Source organism: Perognathus longimembris, chromosome 4 (genome assembly GCF_023159225.1).
Source record: "Perognathus longimembris pacificus isolate PPM17 chromosome 4, ASM2315922v1, whole genome shotgun sequence".
Taxonomy (NCBI): domain Eukaryota; kingdom Metazoa; phylum Chordata; class Mammalia; order Rodentia; family Heteromyidae; genus Perognathus; species Perognathus longimembris.
This window is the reverse complement of record NC_063164.1, coordinates 72,053,198-72,076,079: the sequence shown is the minus strand read 5'-3', so window position 1 is coordinate 72,076,079 and position 22,882 is coordinate 72,053,198. Positions and strand designations below refer to the sequence as shown.

Sequence of the window (22,882 nt, the reverse complement as noted above, 5' to 3'; positions counted from 1 at the left end):
TTTAGATTAAATAATCCAAATCCTGTTTTATTAATTATAGTTCATATTATTCACTTTGTTGTGGTTGGGCAATTAGATTAATGATAGACCTTTCTGTCACTGTGTATAACTTAATCTTAATGATCATCTTTATTTTCTTTCCAGTCTATTATTATTCATACCATACTGTCACATAGCCATTGATAAATATTTTTGTTGTTGTTGTTTTACGATTATTTTTCCATTAAAGGGTAAGGGAGGTACTTCACCCATAAGAACTAGGAATTTTTTAAATATCTTAAGACAACTGTCAAAGTATTGTTTGGAAAGGCTTCTTCTAGCTTTAGTTTATATAAATGTCTTTAGCCACTAGGTAGTGTTCATTAATGGCAATACTGCCCTCTGGTGTTCAGTAACCAATTCAGCTCAGAGTATTCCCAGTTAACTTCCCAATTAAATAAATCACTTAGTTTAGTTTAGATTCTAGATCCTTTTTTTTTGCAAAATAAATCATTAGTTGATTTACTTCAGTTTACTTTCTGGCTTGAAGCCCATTGGATCAGGTAACTTGGAATTGTACTAGAGTCAGAAATTTGTCTCTTGTCTGATAGGTAATAGTATCTAAGGTGTGTGTGTGTATGTGTGTGTGTGTGTGTGTGTGTGTGTTAACACTTTTCTCTGTTTATCAGGAAAGTGTTCCTAATCCTTAATTTAAAAAAAAACATAGTACATTGGATCACTACCAACTTTTTAAAAAGATATATCATTCTCTTTCCTTCACTTTTGTAACTGATGTGTTCATTTTTCATTTCATTCTGAATATGAATCGTAATTTCTTTTGCCTGTGTTTTTTCTTCACAAGCACGCCTTTCATATAATGATAGAGGTAAGATGCATTGATGTTTGTTTTATGGTTGTGGAACTTTTTGTGGATACATACTAAACATTTTGTCCTTAAATTTTCGTTGTTACTGTTTTACTTTGCATCCTTTATAGTTTATATACATTTATATTATAAAGATTTCCCTCCACCTTAGCATAAAAATAAGATTTAACCTAGTAATAGCTTTTGGTTTTAAAGATTTATTAGTCTTTACACTTATCCAAGGTAGAGACCTACTTTAGCTGATTAGAAGTAACAAACACCTAATGATTCAATTTGCCTTAACAACTTAGTATTGCTAATTTTATAGTATGTCATATGTTTGATTGTTAACCTATTCATTTTAACTGACTTTCTGGTGTAGCCCATTATCTTTTAATGACAAATACATATTTTCAAATAATTTCATCTTTGGAATGTCGAGCAAATCAACTAGCTACATAAGTGTAGTCTGTTCTTGGGATTTCTCAAGATTTAATGCTATTAATGATTAGAACTCATCCTTCGCATGGAACATTCAAAAATAAGTAAAGTAATCACTATTTGATATTTTTTCAGTACTGGTAATCTCAGTATATATTCTTAGGTTATTTTTCAATGCCTTTAGAAGAAATGTAATCAGAGCTATTTCTAACACTTACTATTTGGTTTCAAGAACTAGTATAATATTGCACGCTGGAGACTTAGAAAAGTTTTCAGAGATTCTGAAGGCCTTGTATTTGCTTCCTCAGATGTAGGTTTACTATGGAGTAGATCAAAGCCATGTCTTACAGGTGATATCACAATGTTACTGACATTTATCTTCCTAACAGTTCATTCATTGTAAAGCTATAAATCTTTACTCCTAGAATAAAATACTGACTTTTTGTTGATAGTCATAGGTTGAAAATAATTTCTAGTATTCTTGAAATTATAGGTACAGTAATAGTTAGATGTAGTGATATATTTAAACTTCCTTCTAGTAATTAATTAAAAATAGTTATCAGTACGATAGATTTTTACAGTTATAATTTTTCTATAAAGTTACTCATTTTAATCTAATTTTAAGTATTAAAGAATATTAGGTTACATTTAAAAACCCATTTCTGAAAGTTCTGACATTGAACAGTAATACTCCTCTGTAACCTTTGAAAATTTGCCAGTGTTCTTTTTAATTTAAGATTTTCATACTTTTAAGTAACTTTTACTGTCTGTTTTTTTTCTAGCTTTATGATGCAGTATTGAATATAATTATAATATTAGGAAGGTGGTCTAAGATTTTCTTCTGAAATAATCGAATTTTAAGAAATTTCTAAATAGAATCTTACTAACTTACCGGAGCTTTGAAGTTTATGTGTGCATTTGGAAAACATTTAACCTTTTTGTTTTTTAAAGATACATTGAAAATTATATATTTCCTAAATTTAGTTATATTATAGGAAAATATAACATCAAAATAACTCATAGTTTGAAGTGGTGATGTGGATTAAATCATTAAATTTTATTTCAATAGATTGAGTCCTACCTATGTGTTAGCATCCTTTTGAACTGGTCATAGATAATGTATATCTTATCTACAGAATGAATATAGTCAGTTTATTTAAAAGTTATTAAAACTTAGTGTTTCAACTTAGAGCTGGTTATTTTCCCTCTTCAACTTTTAGCCATTATCTGCATACTTTTGTTTTTGGCACCTTGCATTGAAAACTACCTTTCCAACTTTTCTCTATTTAGGTTAATTACTTTTTAATACATTTGCACAGTAATTCTTGTACCTTGAGGACTGAGTGGTTTTTCTTGCCTTAGGAAGAACAGTATTCAGTCACCCCTTTACCCCATTTCCATGTTAATTAATATAAGCAGCTTACTCTTTTCAGTAGAACTCTTTTTATAGGTGAGAATATTTAGTTGAAGAATTACTTATACAAAGGCCATAATTTTCATAGGAATTTACTAGAGATGTTTTCTCTTTCCTTTTTTAATTTTTGTGCTGTTATTTGGGCTTTCATTCAGGGCCTTGAATGCTTGCTTGGCCTTTTTCTTCAAGGCTGTCCCTCTAGCACTTGAGCCACATCTCTACCTCCTCACCAGAGATTCTTTAGTCCCTTCCCTCAGAATCATAGTTGAGAGCGTGGCCTTCCAATAAGAGTTATACCCTACCGCCTTAACCCATCTCTCTGCTAATTTGAAAAACTCTCCAGCTTCACTAACATTTATGTTTTAAATATGGGAAGGAAAACAGCTTTTATAGGTATTTTAAAATAAGTATGTTTGAAATGATATACAAGTCTTTTATTTCATCTTACAGTTTGATATAAGAATTTTCTAAAGACAGTACATTTTAGAAGAAATTTCATGCCTTTTCTATCAGTTACCTAGCAGTAGGTCTATTAATGAAAACCTTCCTGATGTTTAATGTGAATGTAATAAACTCTTGGATAGCACCAGTGGGCAGAGTGATACCTAAAGAGAAAGTGTCTTTTTTTTTTTTTCTTTTTTTTTTGCCAGTCCTGGGGCTTGGACTCAGGGCCTGAGCACTGTCCCTGGCTTCTTTTTGCTCAAGGCTAGCACTCTGCCACTTGAGCCACAGCGCCACTTCTGGCCGTTTTCTGTATATGTGGTACTGGGGACTCGAACCTAGGGCTTCATGTATTCGAGGCAAGCACTCTTGCCACTAGGCCATATCCCCAGCCCCGTAGAGAAAGTGTTTGAGGTGCCTGTTCCTTAACAGAAATGTTAATTCCTCCTCATAATACTTGTTGTATGGCCTTGAAAGATTTCCACAGCTTTTTGTCTGGGAGCTTTCCAGAAAGTATCTTATACCTGGCTTTAGTTGTAGTGAAAATACAAGTGCTTTCAATGAAAGGTTGCTATCCTGTTTGTACAGGGAGAATTCATTTACTGTTTTTCTATTTATATTTTATATAAGTTCTATTTTCAAAATGAATTATAGTTGTACACGTCACTTTCATTACTTTATCTTTTTATCTACTATAATGATCACTTTTCTGGACTTTCATTTGTATTTCCTTTGGCAGTCAGTCTCAGAACACAAACCACTTTGTATCCCAGTCAGTTTTGGAAAATAATTAAAATAAGGAAATGAACTGTTACTACTTTGAATAGTAAAAGTGAACAAAAGTTTGGCTACAGAAAATAATAATTCTTTTACATGGTTTTGTATTTTATGGCCTAGGTTATTTCTGAGATTAATGGAGGAAAAAAACCTTAAAACTAAATGATTATTGGAGAAAGAAGTGGACTTTGAAGTGTTCTTTGAGGCAGAGCTATTATTTGATCTTTTCTGGCATGTGAATCTTCTTCGTCTTCTAGTAACTGTAAACCGATAAATGACATGCTGTTAGGAATATTCTAAAGTTCACTGAAAAGAAAGATTACTGAGACTGAAGTAAAAAGCTACTAGAGCTTTTCACTTGCTGAGCATAAATGGCAGTAGTGAAGAATGTTAGTATGAAACTCTTTTAAGTTGCCTACCTTGTGATTACTACACATATTTATTAAGGCTTGAGAAATACAGTTCTGGCAAGATCGAAAGTAATGTCATCAATATGTGTTTACCATTTCTGTCAGATGATTCTTCAGTATGCTTGCTTTTCTCTCATTTTCAGAATGATTGTTTCATGTTCTCCTTACCAGTGGTTCTATTATTGTTTATCTATAGGACCCAGGACCATCTCCACCTTCTCCATTATTAGGTTTGAAGCCACTGCAGTTATTAGAAGTGAAAGCAAGGGGAAGGTTTGGTTGTGTCTGGAAAGCACAGTTACTCAATGAATACGTGGCTGTCAAAATATTTCCAATACAGGTTTGTTTATTGGAGTTTTCTGAAAGTTTCAATGTGTTAGTGAAATGAACTCCAGGAAATGGAAGCCAAATGGTTTCTTTTCCTTTTCTATTTTGTCTTGTTCATTTTTCTGTTTTTGGAGTGGTAAAAAAGGGTAAAGGAATTTTCTAGACATTTTTAAAGGCTGTGTGGTGTGTGTGTGTATGGTGTGTGTGTGTGTGTGTGTGTGTGTGTGTTTATATAGAAACTACATTGAAAAATGAACTATACAACTTGTGAATGGGGGTGGGAGGGAAAAATGGTGCGAGAGCAAAGGAAAGGAGTGGGTGACATTGTCCAAAAAGAAATGTTAAGACCTGATACAAAATGGTAACTCCTCCATATATCACTTTTATAATAACAATTTAAAACAAGTTTAAAAGGCATTTGCATATTAAGCTTAAGTTAACAAACATTTTTGTGAATGTTTCCATTGACAGGGTACAGAAAGAACACATTAATGGTATAAAATAGATTGTGCAATTTCTGGTTTACTTAACTAAGAAAGTGAATGATTATATAACTTGCCAAAGATGAGAAGGAAAGCCAGTATTTGCACTTAGTGTTCAGAGGCTTGCTAACCATTATGCTGTACTGCATCCCACATTCACTGTCCTATCAATGAAAAGAAACTAATGGACAAGTTCACATATAGTAGGCAAGCACAAGTGAATATGCGGTGGTTTTAAAAAAAGATTAGATACTATGGTAGTCTTTGAAAAATGTTTTTTTTCCTCTTTGACAGTCATTTTATCTGACATTGTTCAGGAGATTATTGTGAATAATAACACAAGTGATTTTACTCCTATGATAGAATTACAGTATGGTACCTGCAGTAATTTGTAAGCAAAATATGTTGCCACTGTACAAAAGGGCAACATTTTTTTTTTTTTTTTTGCCAGTCCTGGGGCTTGGACTCAGGGCCTGAGCACTGTCCCTGGCTTCTTCTTGCTCAAGGCTAGCACTCTGCCACTTGAGCCACAGCGCCACTTCTGGCCATTTTCTATATATGTGGTGCTGGGGAATCGAACCCAGGGCCTCATGTATACGAGGCAAGCACTCTTGCCACTAGGCCATATCCCCAGCCCAACATTTTTTAAACTTTATATCAACTAGAAACATAGAAAAGACTAGAACTGTAAACAAGACTTGACAAAATCTTTATATTTAGGTTTGTTTTATTTTATCTAGAACTTAGTTGAGTAATTGGTTTGTTTACTTATATTCTTACTATCCTTTATTTTTAAATCTAGGACAAACAGTCATGGCAAAATGAATATGAAGTCTACAGTTTGCCTGGAATGAAGCATGAGAACATATTACAGTTCATTGGTGCAGAAAAACGAGGTACCGGTGTTGATGTGGACCTTTGGCTAATCACAGCATTTCATGAGAAGGTGAAATTTCTTAAGACTTGCATGTAGTAAATTATAAGTGGTTTACTTGCCTCATGTTAACTATAATTCTTTCATGCATTTTTTCAAGAGGTTTTTTACAGTTTATAGTTAACATAAAACACAAATTGTTTAAATAAAAATGTTTTAGTTCATTTTAATAAAAGGGCCTTTTACCTAACCTTCTAATCATTCAGTTTTTTTGTCCCTGAAATAAATTACCTTTCTTATGAATACTTATTTTTGCACACATTGTTTAGTATTATTCTTTATCCATTTTAATTTCATGAATAGTTATTTCATCTCGAACTTTGTGCCTTGAAATGCCTTGTTTCTTTTTTCTTTTATCTTTTAATTTTGTTGTCAAAGTGATGTACAGAGGATTTACAACTGTAAACCCTCATGTAAGTTACTCATGTAAGGTAGTGAGTACATTTCTTTTCATTTTTGTTACCCCCATCCCTCATTTTTCTCCCCTTAATCCCTCCCCTGAGTTGTACAGGTAATTTCCAACATATTGTCTTGTTAATACCACTGTTGGGTTGGTTTTCCCTTTATCCTTTGTCTCACCGTTTTGATATTCCCCTTCCCTTCCCTTCCCTTCCCTTCCCTAATTGAGATATAAAATATGTACAATACCCAGGGTACCAAATCAAATACAGTGACACCACGGGCAAAACCATAGGAAAGAAAAATGAAAGAGAAAAGAAATAATTTCACATAGTACTTTAAAAACAACAATGAAAAACCTCTTGTTTTCCATATCTTGGAGTTCATTTCACTTAGCATCATCTTATGTAACCATATGTATATAGCTATTCAGGGATTGTCATCCTCTGCTAGGACTATACTAGACATATACTAATTATTACAAATGAGTGAAACTATGGAATCTATATTTCTTTGGGTCTGGTTCACTTCACTTAATATGATTTTTTCCAAGTCTTTCCATTTCCTTTTGAATGGGGCAATGTCATTCTTTCTGATGGAAGCATAGAATTCCATTGTGTATATATACCACATTTTCTTTTTCTTTTTTTTCCTTTTTTCTTTTTTGGCTTGGACTCAGGGCCTGAGCACTGCCCCTGGCTTCTTTTTGCTCAAGGCTAACACTCTACCACTTGAGCCACAGCGCAACTTCTGGCCATTTTCTGAATATGTGGTGCTGGGGAATCGAACCCAGGGCCTCATGTATATGAAGCAGGCACTCTTGCCACTAGGCCATATCCCCAGCCCTACATTTTCTTGATCTATTCATTTACTGAGGGGCATCCAATGGTAAATAACACTGCAGTGAACATGGTTGTGCTGGTAACTTTAGTATGGCCTTGTTTGTGATCCTTTGGGTAAATGCCCAGAAATGGAGTTGCTGTATCATAGCATCATGTTTAGTTTTTTGAGGAACTAAATGGATCAAAGACCTCGAGGTAAAAGCAGATTTCCTGAAAGTATTACAGGAAGCAATAGGAGAAACACTATGGCTCCTTGGCACAGGTTGAAACTTTCTTAATAAAGACCCAGAAACACTGCAAATCAAAGAAAGGTTGGACAGATGGGATTGCATTAAGCTGCAGAGCTTCTGCATGGCAAAGGACATAGCTTGCAAGATAAATCAAAAACCCACAGATTGGGAGAAAATCTTTACTAGCCAAACAATTGATAAGGGCCTCATATCTAGAATATACTTAGAATTCAAAAAATTAAGTTCCCCCAAAACAAATCCTCAAAGGAAAAACTGCCCCATTAATAAGTGAGCCAAAGACTTAGAGATTGCTCTGAAGAGGAAAGAAGAATGGCCAATAGACACATGAATAAATGCTCAACATCTCTAGCCATTAAATAAATGAAAATCAAAACAACATTGAGATTCCACCTTTCCCAGTTAGAAGGGCCATTATCAAGAAAACTAATAACGGATGCTAGCAGAAATGTGGCCAAAAGGGAACATTGCTGTACTGTTGGTGTAAACTTGTTTTTTTTGTTTTTTTTTTTTTTGTTTTTTTGGTGCAGGTTCTGGGGCTTGAGCTCAGAGCCTGGTGCTATCCTTAAGCTTTTTTGTTCAAGGCTAGTGTTTTATCACTTGAGCCACACCTCTTCTTCCAGCTTTTTTGGTTATTAATGAGACATGAGAATTTCAGGGACTTTCCTGCCCAGTCTGACTTTGAAATCTGATCTTCCAATCCAAGCTTCCTAAGTAGCTAAGGTTATAAGCACGAATCATTGATGCTTTGAAATCCTTTAATAAGTCTAGGTTAGTGACAGTCCCAGAGTTAGGAAATTTATGTGTTCTAAAATAATTCATAATTGGCAGTAAAACTTTTTCAACTTTTAGTTGTTTGAAAGTGTTATTAAAGAAGTACAATTGTTTTTTTTTTTTTTTTCCAGTATGGAGGTTTGAACTCAGGGCCTCACGCTTGCTAGGCAGATGATATGTTTGAGCCACATCTCTAAGGCCGAGAAATTATGTTTTATACATTTTTGTAATTGTTAAATGTAAGCGGCGGTTCTTAAGTTTCCCTTCATTCTTGACCATAAGGATGATAGCTAGTTTTTAGAGGAAGATTCTTTACATTAGTGGTTATTTATATGTTGAAATGTTATGGTATCCTAGTCTTTATAGTCAGCATATTTTCCTTTTCAAAATAGAATTCTAGATTTTCATTTTTTAAAAGTCCCTTGCTTTCTATTTCTAAATGGGGAAAACTTGACTATTTTTATAGTTGTTTAAAGATCAGGGTATTCCTTCCTTTATTAATGTGACTTGGAGTAAATTTGGGCCTCTCCAGAAACTGCTTTTGGAATATTATTATTCATTGAAAGTAAAAGCAAGTTGCCAGTGACTCACACTTGTAATCCTAAGTGCATAGGAGGCTGAGATCCTAGCATCATAGTTCAGAGCCAGCCTAGACAGGACAGTCCATGAGTCCATTAAATTACTAAAAGAAAAAAAAAAGCTGGAAATAGAACCATGGATCAAGTGGTAGAATGCTAGCTTTGAGCAAAAAAGCTCAGACACAGTGCCTAGGCCCTGAATTCAAGCGCCAGTACCAGTGCATGTGTGCATGCATGCACACATAGACAGAACAAAAATAGTAAAGGTATTCTGTGTTCTGTAACTTCTTATAGCAAAAAGTCTCCATATACATGTGTTTTTCAAGAGCTTAAGGCTTTTTATTTTGTTTTGTCCCCCCTCACCCCCTTTCTCTTTAGGGTTCACTGTCAGACTTTCTTAAGGCTAATGTGGTCTCTTGGAATGAATTGTGTCATATTGCAGAAACCATGGCTAGAGGATTGGCATATTTACACGAGGATATTCCTGGCCTAAAAGATGGTCACAAACCTGCAATCTCTCACAGGTAGAGCAAAACTTCCATTGTTTTCCCAGATAGTTCATTTACGATCATAATTTAAATTTAATCCCTTGGGTAAAATTTATTTTTCCCCTAATTACCTAATTGCATTCTAGAAGGCAGACAATTTTAATGTTTTTAGTTCGCTTAGAAATTGGCCAAGAATTAAAATCAGGAATTAGGAAAGTTAATTATTTCCTTGTGCATATTAATTTGTCTTACTTTGGGAAACATGCTTCAAAATGAAAATAAATTCTCTCTAAAAGGAAGAATTTATTTGTTTTAACTCAAAAAATAATTTAATTTAAAGGTAATCACAGAAAGGTACAGCATACCTATTCCTACAATTTGTACAGTTTCTTAATTTTATTGAGAAAAGACTATCTTATTTTAAAATAACCAGAAATCATTCAAACAATTGTTTAGCAAAAAATAGTACTTAGGCCCAACAATTGGCATACTCTAGGAAGGAAAAATGTTTGTTCCTTAAACAGGGAATCAATGTGCCTGTATTTACATTCTTTGAACATGGGATTTAATCTATCATCTTGAATTCCATATAATGTAGGCATTAACTGATCGCTTTACCACTTATTTAGTTGAGTGACACCAGGTAGTTACTTAGGTTTCTGGAAAGTATTACTTCAATCCACCCTATTTTGATAAATTCTGGTTTTGCAAATTGTAAATGACTTCTTGGAATTGCTCCCCTCGCTTTTCACCTTCCTACTTATAGTCTGCCTTCCATATAGGGAGTTATTCCTGAGGAGCTCCCACTCCCCCCGCCCACCACACACACACATTGTAATTTTACTGCTCTCTCTAGTTATTAGGAATAGGGGTCCTGAAAAAAAAATCTTATAAACGGAACCTGTTTTTTGGAGTATTTGCATCCTTTATCCTAGTTTTGGTCAGTGTGATCATGTACATAGTATAGTCATTGATCATGGTAGAGATAAACTTAGCTAGTGTAGTCTAGAATGAACCAGTTGAGGTAAGTGTGTAGAGGAGGATATCTTAGACCTTAATTCTGTTATACTTCTTAGAACACAAAAATATGCTTATAATACAAAGTTTCTGTTTTAGTTTTCTAAAAGCAGGTGAAGCAGGTGAAAGAAATATAAGAACTGCTATAGTAAGGGACCACTCTAAAACATAGGTCATTACCAACAGGCTTCAATTCAGCTAATTAAAAACCCTGCATTTCATGTTTTTTTTGTTGTTGTTTTTTTTCCTGCTGGGCCTGGGGGTTGAACTTGGGAGCCTGGGCTCTGTGTGCTTCTCTGTGCTGCTCAAGGCTAGCACTCTTATCACTTGATCCATAGCACCACTTTGGCTTTTTCTGAGCAGCTTATTGGAGATAAGAATCAAACCGGGATCCTCAGATCTAAGCCTCCTGAGTACCTAGAATTACAGGTGTGAGCCACTCATTTTGTTTTTAAAATTTTGTTTTTATGGGAATTTGTCACTACAAACACTAAAATATCTTTTAAAAAAAGAGCAATATTATGGAAAGTGAAATGGTAGTTCTTCTTGAAATTGAACTGTTTTATGCATTCTTTTAATTGTTTACGCTATGAACAGGAATTCTCCATTATATTCTTGTGTTTGGGGCAAATGGGCACTCTTTTTAAGCACTCTATTTTCCTTTCTCTAAATTTTATATTTTTAAAGAACTCTCATAGCACATTTTCCTTCCTTTCCACTTCCAATAAAAATTTTTAAAAATATAACTTGTTTAAATTTAATTTCAATACTGTATCTTTCTATTTGAAGGGACATCAAAAGTAAAAATGTGCTGTTGAAAAACAATCTGACAGCTTGCATTGCTGACTTTGGGTTGGCATTAAAGTTTGAGGCTGGCAAATCTGCAGGTGATACACACGGACAGGTAAGGAAGGACTGTGATTAAAATATAAGAAAAAAAAAAGCTTGTTGCATATTTTCTTGTAAAATGGCAAGCACTGACATTGTTCTAAAATTTTGTGATGGTGATTAAGTTCAGCATCTAATCAAAAGAGCTCTATGTTACCTTTCTGGGGGAAGGCTGTACTTCAATAAAGGACTAAATGATTTAGGTAAAAACTTCATAAAATAAATCTTGGATACTATAGGCTTCTTTAAAAAACAACAAGAACAACAAAACCCAGAAATTGACCACAGTGTTAACTTTTGCCAGCTGAACAAGAGTGGAAGTATAGTCAATCATTATTATCTGTACAACAAATTAAGATCTCTTTACCATTATTCCATGCATTTTCTTGGTTTTGTCTCTTTATTGCTTTAATAACTCTGCAAAAAACTGGATGACTTTTTCTGGATTGTCTCTTAAATTCAGAGCGCTTACAAAAATGCATGTGAGGTGTCTTAACTATCGTTAACTACAGTATAAACAAGTACATCTTAGCAATGATAACCACTAATAAAGCCAAAGGGGAAACCTTATCTTTACATTTTATTCTGAAAACCTGTGAGACTAGGAAAAGTATTTTGATTCCCACAAAGTCACTTAAAAAAAAAATCAGGTCCTCCCCCTCTTCTTTTCTTTTTGGTGCCAGTCTTGGGGCTTGAACTCAGGGCCTTAGTGCTGTCTCTGAGCTTTTTTGATCAAAGTCTCTAGTGCTCTACCACTTAAGGCACAGCTCTATATCCAGCATTTATTTTTATTTTTGTTTGGTGATTAATTGGATAAGAATCTCATGACTTTATTGCCCCAGCTGGCTTCAAACTATGATCTTCAGATTTCAGCACCTCTGAGTAGCTAGAATTACAGGTGTGAGCCATTGAAAACTGATTAAAAAAAAATAAAAACATTTGAGATTCATTCATGCTACATTTTAACTCCTTCTTATCAATTGGGTTACATTATTAAGTAAAAATTGCATTGAGAACATTTTAGAGTAAAAGTAGATAAGCCATAATACAATGAAAGAGACTTTGGATGACATAAATTTATCTTTAGGAAAAGAAGAGGCTACTGGGTGCTGGTGGTTCATGCCCATAATCTTAGCTACTCAGGAGCCTGATCTCTGAAGATTGTGGTTTAAAGCCAGCCCAGGCAGGAAAGTCCATGCGAAAAAACAAAAACAAAACTGTGGCTCAAGTGGGAAAACACTAGATTTGAGCAAAAGAGCTCAGGGATAGCACCCAGGTCATGAGTTCAAGTCCTAGTACTAGCACAAGTTGAGAGAGAGAGAGAGAGAGAGAGAGAGAGAGAGAGAGAGAGAGAGAGAGAGAGAGAGAGAGACGTTTTTGAGACAGTTATGCAATTAAGTAGCAGGAAAAATAAAAGATTTTTTTCTTCTGTAAAGTGTTCTACTTATTAAATGAATTGAAATGAATTATAAAATGAAACTTCAACTTCAGAGATTTAGTGATCTCTGAAGTCCTAATATTTTTAACATCTGTTATGTCTGTATGTAACTGCCCAACATCTAGAAAGCATAATCATTTAAGGATAGAGTTTTTTGAAAAAAAAAAAAAGTGCCTATGTTGCTATGTAACTCATATTATGGTCTATCAAGCTATCTGACTTTTATAAATATTCATGTAAGAGTGTTGTCAAGCTCCACACAAAACTAGTTTTTAGTAGCTTAGTAACTGTAGTTACAGTACTAAGAAATACCGAATTGTGAGGGAAGATATAAAGGACTCCAAGACAAAAGAATTCTAAATTCATAAATTCTTATACAAATAATTTTTTGTTTACTCATTCTTTGCTAACTCTTTAAAAATATCATCAGAAGATTTGTTTATGAAATACACATTTCAGCCAAGTGGTGGTGGCTTATATGGCTACTCAGGAGGCTGAGATCTGAGGATTGTGATTCAAAGCCAGCCTGGGCAGGAAAGTCTGTGAAAATATTTTTGCCATTTAATCAGCAAAAAGCCACAAGTGGAGGCTGTTATTCAAGTGGTAGAACAGTGGCCTTGAGCAAAAATGCTAAGGGATAGCCTTAGCCTTGAGTTTAAGCCCCAGTACTGGCACAGAATATACTGTAAACAAATGAATAGTATGTTGCTTTCCCTATTGCTTCTTCCTTGTAAGCAGTCATTTTTCAGTTTCTTGTGATTACATCCAGAAAGAGGAGAAAAATGGGCCAGGTACTGTTGGCTCACACCTTAGATCCTAGCTCAGTATCCTAGATGTTTCAGGAGGCCGAGATCTGATGATCACAGTTTGAAGCTAATCCAGGTAGGAAAGTCTGTAAGATTCTTATCTCCAGTTAACCACCAAATAAAAATAAAAAATAAATGCTGGAAATGGAACTGTGGCTCAAGTGATAGAGTGCTGTACTTGAACTCAAAAGAGACAGGTCAATTCAAGATATGGTCACTAGATTCATTCCTCAGAAGTGGCATGTTTAAAGTGTTAAGCATTGTTAAGGAATGAATCTGGTGTAACACACTTGAATGTGTGATGCCAAACTTTTTAAAATAAAATATAAATTATGCTTATTTATTATTTTCTTTACTTCAATCTTGGCCATGTTTTGATGTGTTTTTATGTTTATTTTCTTAAAGTAACACTTTGGAATGAGCATACCTGCAGGTTTTTTGATGAATATAATGAATGTATGGAACTTAACTGAATTTGCATGGTCTTAAGAATTTTTCTGTGTGTATAAATTTAGCTGCTATTAACAGACAGGAGCTTTCTGTGAGTAGCCATGCACTGATCAGATACTGTTTTTTGTTTTGTTTTTTTCCTGAGATCTTCAAAGAACCTCACTTTAAAGATGACCAAAACATGTCTTTCTTGAATTCTCTTTGAATAAAAGTTTGTATATTAAAAAAAAAAAAAAGATATGGTCAACTATCCATGAGCTTCTTTTGTTCAAGGCTAGCACTCTACACTTGAGCCACAAATCCAGTTCTGGCTTTTTTGGAGTGGTCTTTGGAGATAAACATCTCCTGGACTTTCATGCTGGGTTGGTTTCAAATTGTGATCCTCACATCTCAGCCTCTCGGTAGCTAGTATTACAGCCATGAACTACTAGCACCCATCAATATATAAATTTTTAGTGTATCTATAAGTATGTATGTACACATACTAATTTGGGGCTCACAATTTAGTTATCATGATCTGATAGACCACAATCTTACTCTTTTTATGAAATCATAAGGTTTTACTTCATAACATTACTGTTTGCTTTCAAAATCTTTTTTTCAGGTTGGTACCCGGAGATATATGGCCCCAGAGGTATTAGAGGGTGCCATAAACTTCCAAAGGGATGCATTTTTGAGGATAGATATGTACGCCATGGGATTAGTCCTATGGGAACTGGCTTCTCGATGTACTGCTGCAGATGGTAAGGGAAAAAGTATTTTTTTAAGCACATATGCCACATTTATGAAAAGTGATGATTACTTACAAGGTAATAAAGTATAATTGCTTTTCAATGGACTATTAAAGAGATTTTAGAGAATTTACTAGGTAGAGGAGCAGAAAGGAAAGGGACTAGCTAGAGGATCAGAAAGGAAACGTTCATTCTTCCAGGTTGGAACCATAAGAAACGGTGAAACAGTCTGGGAATTTTTGAAGTCTGAAGGAAGATGAGTGAGATGTTCAGTTTGTGCATTTATTGAAATAGTAGGTCAGATGGTAAATGTGAATTATCTGGTGCAATGCCTAGTACATAGGCATTATTAAATACTGTTTCTGGTTAAATGGAAAAGAGTACAGGAGTCTAGAGAAAAATGCTCTGTTGGGAAAGGAGTTATTAGGGAAATTGGAAAAAGGGATAGATGCAGACTTTTCTTAAATGCCTAGTACATACTATTAGAAATTGGGGCCAGAGGGCCATTGTAGACAATACCACTAAAGTGAGAACTCTTGAATGTATTAGTGCCGAGTAGCTAATGGTGAAATTCAATGATTCTTGAAGTTTAATTTTTAGCAAACTCCTGGAAATCCTAGTTACAACTTCAAATCTGACTCAGTTGTCTGGGTTGAGGCCTGAGAGATTGTATTTCTACAGACTTCCAGTTGATATCAGTGCCATTGACTTGTGAACCGCACAGTTTGGGTAGATATTTAGAATGTCACTACTTGGAGCAGACTGACTAGCTATCAAGAATTTCCACATTTGCAGAGCTGAGTTAATGAGTGTTCTCTCAGGATTCACTGTATTCTCTCCGCAGAAGTGTTTGGTGCATTTCAAGGTCTCGCACAGGATTAAGTTTATGCACACAGCTCAGTGAAATTGCTCAGTACTGACCTGCTTCTGCCAAAGGGAAAGAATATAGTGACTAAAAACACAGACTTTAGAGATAAGGATTCAAATTTCATCTCTACCATGTAACAGTTGTGTGCCCTTGTTCAGTTTTGTAATTTCCTGAACCTATTTTCAAAATACAGACGATACTACCTTTATGAAGATAAAATGATAGTATGTAGTTTCTGAGACGTAAGTGCTTATCAAGTGCTAGTTAATTCCTTAAACGTATTTCTCCATATTATCTAAGAAGGTGTAAGGAAAAGAGATTTATTATAAAAAAAACACATACTTTTATGGTAGATGGAAAAGAGGTATGACCCATCAGGTGTACTAATTCTTTGTAGGGAGCAGGTTTGGGGTTTGAGTGTGCTGTAGAATAAAGATGGTTATAACAGGTTGAGCCCAAAGTCTTCAAGTTGGAAACACAGCTGTTAACATTGTTCTGGATTGCAAGGAGTTGGTTCCTTGAAGGATATTCTTGATTTGCGATATTTTCTGTATTACGTACAGATTAATGTACTTTCTTGAGATAGTTGGTAAAAAATTTTTACCCAGGTGTTGTGTTGCACACCTGTAATTTCAACATTCAGGAAGGCAAGAGGATAGAGAGTTCAAGGGTCATCTGGGATTACACAGTGAGACCCTGTCCCAAACAAGTAAACCTTCTAAAACATTCTTTAATAGAGCTACATGCCAACTCATAGACTTTTTGTTGTAAGTACAGTTGAGTCTTGTTTCTCCCCCATCCTTACAGCATGTAGAGTTGGAAAAAGGTGACACAGGGTATATTTTAGAAAGCTTGTACCAGTTGGAAGATTTTAATTAAAAATGAATGTTTTCTTTTTTTAAAAAAAAGAATGTTTTCATGTTTTACATTTCAGGACCTGTAGATGAGTACATGTTGCCATTTGAGGAAGAAATTGGCCAGCATCCATCACTTGAAGACATGCAGGAAGTTGTTGTGCATAAAAAAAAGAGGCCAGTTTTAAGAGATTATTGGCAGAAACATGCTGTAAGTCATATAGTTAGCTCTTCATTTGAAATTCCAATAAATATCTTTCAGAGAATGATTTGTTTTCTGCACATTTTTGTTCTGAGAGGAAGGTAATCTTCACACTATATTCTATGCTAAATTTCTAAAGGGTTTTTTGTCTACAAACTCTCTAGGGAGATTGTGAAGTTATGGAGCCTTTTTATAAAGCTCTTAAATCTACCTCAGTGTTTCAGTGCAAGAATGTCTTCTACTTGGAAAGCTTCCTAGAAAAATGAGTGCCTAGCTCTGGAATCTGTAGACAGCTAGTTAGGCTTGCTGATGACCACCTTCAGCATGAGACCATTTTATTAAACACCACGTTTTCTACTCCCCATGGGAGCTTGCTTTAATATTTTGATTTAGCCTACAAGACTATTAAGTTCTTTTTTAAAAAAATTTTTTTATTATCAAACTGATGTACAGAGAGGTTACATTTTCATATGTGAGGCATTGGATACATTACTTGTACTGTTTGTTACCTCGTCCGATTATTAAGTTCTTAAGAATACTTTAAATTTGGTGGAAAATGGCACAGTATAATATTGTTTTGGTCTAAATATAAGTAGAAAATGGATAAAGCTAGGTGGAACATTTTCAATCTTTTATTTCCAACCTTACATCTTAACTGTAAGATAAAAATCCCAATATTAACTAAGAAAATGATAAATATTTCGGTATCTGTAATGTTGGGTTTTGAGTCCAGCACAAATAATAATGAATAATGTGGATAGGCATTTCTTGAAATTCCTATTATGAAGAAAGTTAAAATAGGTTCTATTGTAAGCTAGGCGAGGATGAGTGAGGATGAATATGGTCAGAGTAATTTATTCATAAATATGAAAAAATAATAGTAAAGCCTGTTGAATTGCTTTAGAAGGGTTAAATGGAACACAATAGAAGAAGGGGACTTTGATCAGGATACATTTGTATGCATGTATGGAAATGTCATAATTAAATCTTTCATGATACAACTCAGTGGTTTCTGCACCTGATGTTGACACTCAATAAAAATGTTGCAAAATAATGTCAAATTTTGATAATCTAGAAACTTCTTTGTCCCACAAAAGTAGCAACTTCTTTATGAAGTTTTTATTCTCTTTCCTCATAGGAAACCAAAATGACTGTGGTATTTGATGATGTTTTTTTCTTCTTAGGGAATGGCAATGCTTTGTGAAACAATAGAAGAGTGTTGGGATCATGATGCAGAAGCCAGGTTATCAGCTGGATGTGTAGGTGAAAGAATTACCCAGATGCAAAGACTAACAAATATCATTACCACAGAGGACATTGTAACAGTGGTCACGATGGTGACAAATGTTGACTTTCCTCCCAAAGAATCTAGTCTATGATGGTTGCACCATCCATACACACTGAAAAGTGGGACTGTGAACTGGAGCTGCTAAGCTAACAAAACTGCTTAGTTTATTTTCTGTGTGAACCAAGTAGGATGCCTCCTGGAAACTTAAGCCAAGCAGCCCTTTGTTGAACAAGGCTCTGGGAGACTCACTGCATTGCTTGCAGCACAGATGTGAAGGACATGAGACTAAAAGTTGCAAACTCTATAAAGAAACTTTTGAAAAAATGTACATGAAGAATGTGCCCTCTCCAAATCAAGGATCTTTTGGACCTGGCTAATCAAGTGTTTGAAAACTGACATCAGATTTCTTAATGTCTGTCAGAAGAAGACACTAATTCCTTAAATGAACTACTGCTATTTTTTTTTAAATCAAAAACTTTTCATTTCAGATTTTAAAAAAGGGTAACTTGTTTTTATTGCATTTGCTGTTGTTGTTTCTATAAATGACTATTGTAATGCCAATATGACACAGCTTGTGAATGTTTAGTGTGCTGCTGTTCTGTGTACATAAAGTCATCAAAGTGGGGTACATAAAGAGGCTTCCAAGCATTACTTTTAACCTCCCTCTCAACAAGGTATACCTCAGTTCCACGGTTGCTAAATTATAAAATTGAAAACACTAACAAAATTTGAATAAATTTATCCATGTTTTATAACAAGCTATTACAAATTCACTGTGTTATTTAAGAAAAAATAGGTTAAACTATGCTTTGTGCCAATAATAAGTGGCCATTTGTAAAGCAGTGTTTTAGCTTTTCTTGTGCTGGCTGTAGGGGAAAAAAGTGCTGTTTTTTGAAATGGAAAAAAAGGTGAAATTTCCTCCTTCTTCCCATATGTTAAAGCTTCATCTTATATTCAGGTCCCAAAATATTGCATACTTATATAACTATTTTTTTTAAGGTGTGCTGTGTTTGGGGAAAATTTAAAGCATGTTTAAAATTTTTTAAGTGAGCTGTGACACTGGAAAGCTCTTCATTTTACCTTTTAAGATACTTCTTTTCCTATTTATATATGTGAAATTGTAATGTTTTTATTTTCATTAAACAGTGTGTGGGACATTATCACTGTTTTAGGAACACCTCAGGAAGTGTCATTACCCAGAATCCCTCACTCTGCTTTGAGATTTGTAACTTTATCACTATACTTCTGCTTGGTGCCATCTTGTCAGAGTAATATTTGATGTCTGTGATATGTAAAGAATTATGATAAAGGTATGAACCTTTAAGCACAGATTTCAGATGTTACTGCTTTAAAATAAATCAGGGATAACAAGTTGAAATTACGACTTAAAATATGCAATGACATTTAGAGGTAATCGAAGTAGGTAACATAGCCTAGCATCCTCCCCTAAATTGCTTTCACAACTAATTCTGACATTATGTTAGGATTTCATGCCTTATCCTTGCTAAGAAATGGAATTGATGGTAGGCTGGTGCCAAAACCATTATGATTGGGTTCTTCCTCAAATTTACACAGGTCATAGAAAAAGATATTTATTTCCTTAATATCAAGAATAATCAACAGTCAGTATTATGCTGTGTACTTTTTTGTCATGCTATTATAAAATCCAGACATTAATTTTCATAGATTTTTTACATTACTTTTATGAGCTCACTGTTAAATACCAGTACAATACATTTCACATATAACATGCACTTAAATCTCTGGGAAGAAGAGTGACATTATTTATAAACAACATATAAGTCAGCAGACTCTAAGCAGGGAGGGAAAGAGGAATATCATTTTTATCTGTGTGCCACACACTTCAAAATGGTTTGTGTTCTTTATGTGTGTACCCAAGGTCTCACTGTATTAAGATTTTCCATGACAATGTTTACTACTTTCAGTTCAGAAAGCACTTGGCTTCTCAGTTTCTTGTTAAGGGTTCGCTTCCATTTAGAAAAATGAATCAAGGGGAAAAAATATGTGCACCTAAGAAAATTAGTAACAGTCTAAAGACAAGTTTCTATCCATTGTGAACCCTCTTTTTAAAAGTTAAAGACAAAAATAAGAACTATCATAATGAATGTTTGGTTTAGGAGAGAACTTCCGATAAACTTTATTAAATCAATTATTTACAATATACAATGTTTTGTCTTAGTGTTAGAGGAAAAGTTTTTAGAAATCTTGGGTATTGTACTTAATTCTAATTTTTAAAATGTATCTTTTTTGAGAACTGCTTTAGTAGAGAAACTTTTATAAGCAGTAAAATAAGAATGTTCCAGTGACTACCTGTCCTTAGTCTTGTTAAAACTTTCTTTTGCAGGGCATTTTAGTGTTTGGTTTACAGTCAGTGCAGTGGGCAAGATAACAAAAAATTCATGCTAAGGATACTGGAAAGAAGAAAAAGAGAAAAAAAAATGGTTCTTTCTTTTGGGGCAATATCAAACTCTCCAATAACTTTTCCTCATGTGTATGGTGCTTCTCATGACTTGTCTTATACTTTGCCTTTCTGATACTGCTGCTCTAACTCAGTCTTTACTTTGCCCAATTTCCCTTGTAAGAAACGTTTTATTATCAGCTGCCATAGGATTGATGGTTAACCAGTGTTTGACTTTATTTGAAGTCTATGCCCTGAACAGATCTTGTATGTATTATATGCAGGAAGTTTTTAGCATGTGATGTGTGACCCTTGTTTGAATGTTTATTACAGGTACCTTGTGAATTCCAGAACAGAGACTGTGCCTCACAATGATTTGTCCCATGAATTTCCACTCTTTCATGGTGATGTTTTGAAAATATAATCAGGAAAAAAACCCCAACACCTTCGGAACTTAAAGATGGAATCATATGCCATGAAAAAAAAAATTCTGCTCACTCTTAAGTAACATCCCCATTAAGTAAAATGCAGGTGGTTGGGGAAGAACCACAGGCCAAATGGTAATTTAGTGGAAAAAGTGATTTTTTTTAAAGCTTTTATCACAGGTGTTTTCTAGTTCTATTTTTTACTTTAAAAATTACGTTTTGGGATCATTTGGTATAATGTGCATAAAATCATTTAAAATCTATGGGCAAAATGATACAAGTAGCATCTTGATTGACCATTATTTACCTCAGATATTCAACCAGCAGTATGTTTTTTATGCAGTCTCAACCCATATCCTATTTGTTACCTCTCAAAATATAGGTAAGCAATTATTTTAGCTTTACTCTGTATTTGTCAGTGTTTGGGCACAGATTGTTGTACTACTGTCAAATTGTACTTGCTATTTTTTTTTCTGCAAGTATTTAACAGAAAGCTTAGAAAAAAAAAAGAATTTTCTCCCAAACCTAACCTTGGAAAAGTGATTGTTAAATACTGTACAAATAAAATGTATGCTATTCCCATTCTATCCCCAAGTTAAATAAAAAAAAAAATGAAAGCTATGATTTGCATATGCACTTTTTTTTTTAGCTATATGTTCTTAAGGAGGGGAATAGAGGCTTAAAACTAATTTATAGGGAGGCTTCTTTGAGATTTACAACTGGGGATATTGGTGAAAGCCTGACTGACATGTTCATTTATTGTAGCACTTCAATCTTTTGTTGTTCTAGCATACTGTATTCCCACCCATGTATATATGTTGGTCTTGGCTACTATTAGGAATCTGGAGGAGGATTGGCATTGTTACAGTGCATGCCAATGGATTCTTTTTCAGGATAAAGGTGAAAGGCAGCATTTAAGTTATGTGTTTTTAAAGAACATGCATTGCCTTATAAATTAAATGAAAGTGCAAACCATAGCAGAATGTGCATGAAATCTACACAGAGACAATCATTTTCCATAGAATGTTCTGCAAAGCTTCTTGAAGAAACTAAAAGATTGTTTTCAACATATGAAGCACTATGGTACAACAAGTTTGGTCAGAACATTTTAATTTCTTAGAGCCGTGTGCATGCATGTAAACAAGAGGCCTTTTAAACAAGTTTGGTTTTGGTGTGCTACATGAGGAAGCATGAGTTAAAACTGCACTGAATCACTAAGCATTGAGATGTAGTATAACATTTTACCTGTATGACCTTTCCTAACTTTTTTTTTTCAGATTTGCTTATCACTGATGTTTACTACAATCATTGAAAATGAAAACTCACCTTGCCTCTTTAGTTTTTCATTCTGTATACTTGGTTGGTGATGTTCTTCTCAGCTTGTAAGTATCTTGACCTAATAATATTTGCAATAAGCATATCATTTTATTAGGTTCTTCCCTTTTAAAACAGATGGTACTTCCTTAATGTTAGTGTATATAAAGGAAAATTACACCTCAAGTGTAAAATTGATTTTAGACATGGTAGCAACACCACCATATTAAGTAGCTTAATGGCTGCTAAAATGTGTGAATTATGGCACAGAATCAGTATATAAGCTCTAACCTTGAAACACATTGTTGAACAATAAATGATCTGAGACTCTTTAAGGGCTTAGCATTTTTGTGGGAAAGTATGCAAAGAATAGGTAATAACGGAAGTGCTATTTTCCTGTACAAAGTTTTTTGAAAGTCAAATTGTTCCTTAGAGCATAAACTTAAAATACTTGGGGCCCTCTCCCATGCTGTGGAGCATATTCACTTTATTTTCACTTCAGTAAACCTATGCTTTTCTTACTAAGTAAATTTTTTTATAAACTAGGTAAGAAACCCATTGTTGATTTTTAGTATTTAATAGCAGGGGCTTTGCTGTCAATCAAATATCTGTCAGTTACTCCCAACCTATGTGGTTCTGGACACTGCCAATATTGTGGTAGTTTTCTAATCTAAGCATCTAAGCTCCAGAGTACTAATGATAGTTAAATTGATAATAAATTATAAAATGATAGGGACAATATATGTAATCAAATAACCAAATTAATGAAGTCAATAGTACTGA

General features: G+C 34.2%; 1 protein-coding gene across 2 annotated transcripts in view; it reads left to right on the top strand.

Moving 5' to 3' along the window:
• Acvr2a (activin A receptor type 2A) overlaps nucleotides 1–21,283 on the top strand; it is a 90,290-nt gene extending 69,007 nt beyond the window's left edge. For both annotated transcript variants that reach the window (XM_048345510.1, XM_048345511.1), the window contains exons 5-11: nucleotides 4,524–4,667; nucleotides 5,939–6,082; nucleotides 9,290–9,435; nucleotides 11,206–11,320; nucleotides 14,603–14,741; nucleotides 16,532–16,662; nucleotides 17,838–21,283. In XM_048345510.1, the coding sequence (XP_048201467.1) occupies nucleotides 4,524–4,667; nucleotides 5,939–6,082; nucleotides 9,290–9,435; nucleotides 11,206–11,320; nucleotides 14,603–14,741; nucleotides 16,532–16,662; nucleotides 17,838–18,032 (1,014 nt within the window). In that variant the 3' untranslated portion in view covers nucleotides 18,033–21,283. The remainder of the gene's footprint in view (nucleotides 1–4,523; nucleotides 4,668–5,938; nucleotides 6,083–9,289; nucleotides 9,436–11,205; nucleotides 11,321–14,602; nucleotides 14,742–16,531; nucleotides 16,663–17,837) is intronic.
• The last annotated feature ends 1,599 nt before the right edge of the window (nucleotides 21,284–22,882 follow it).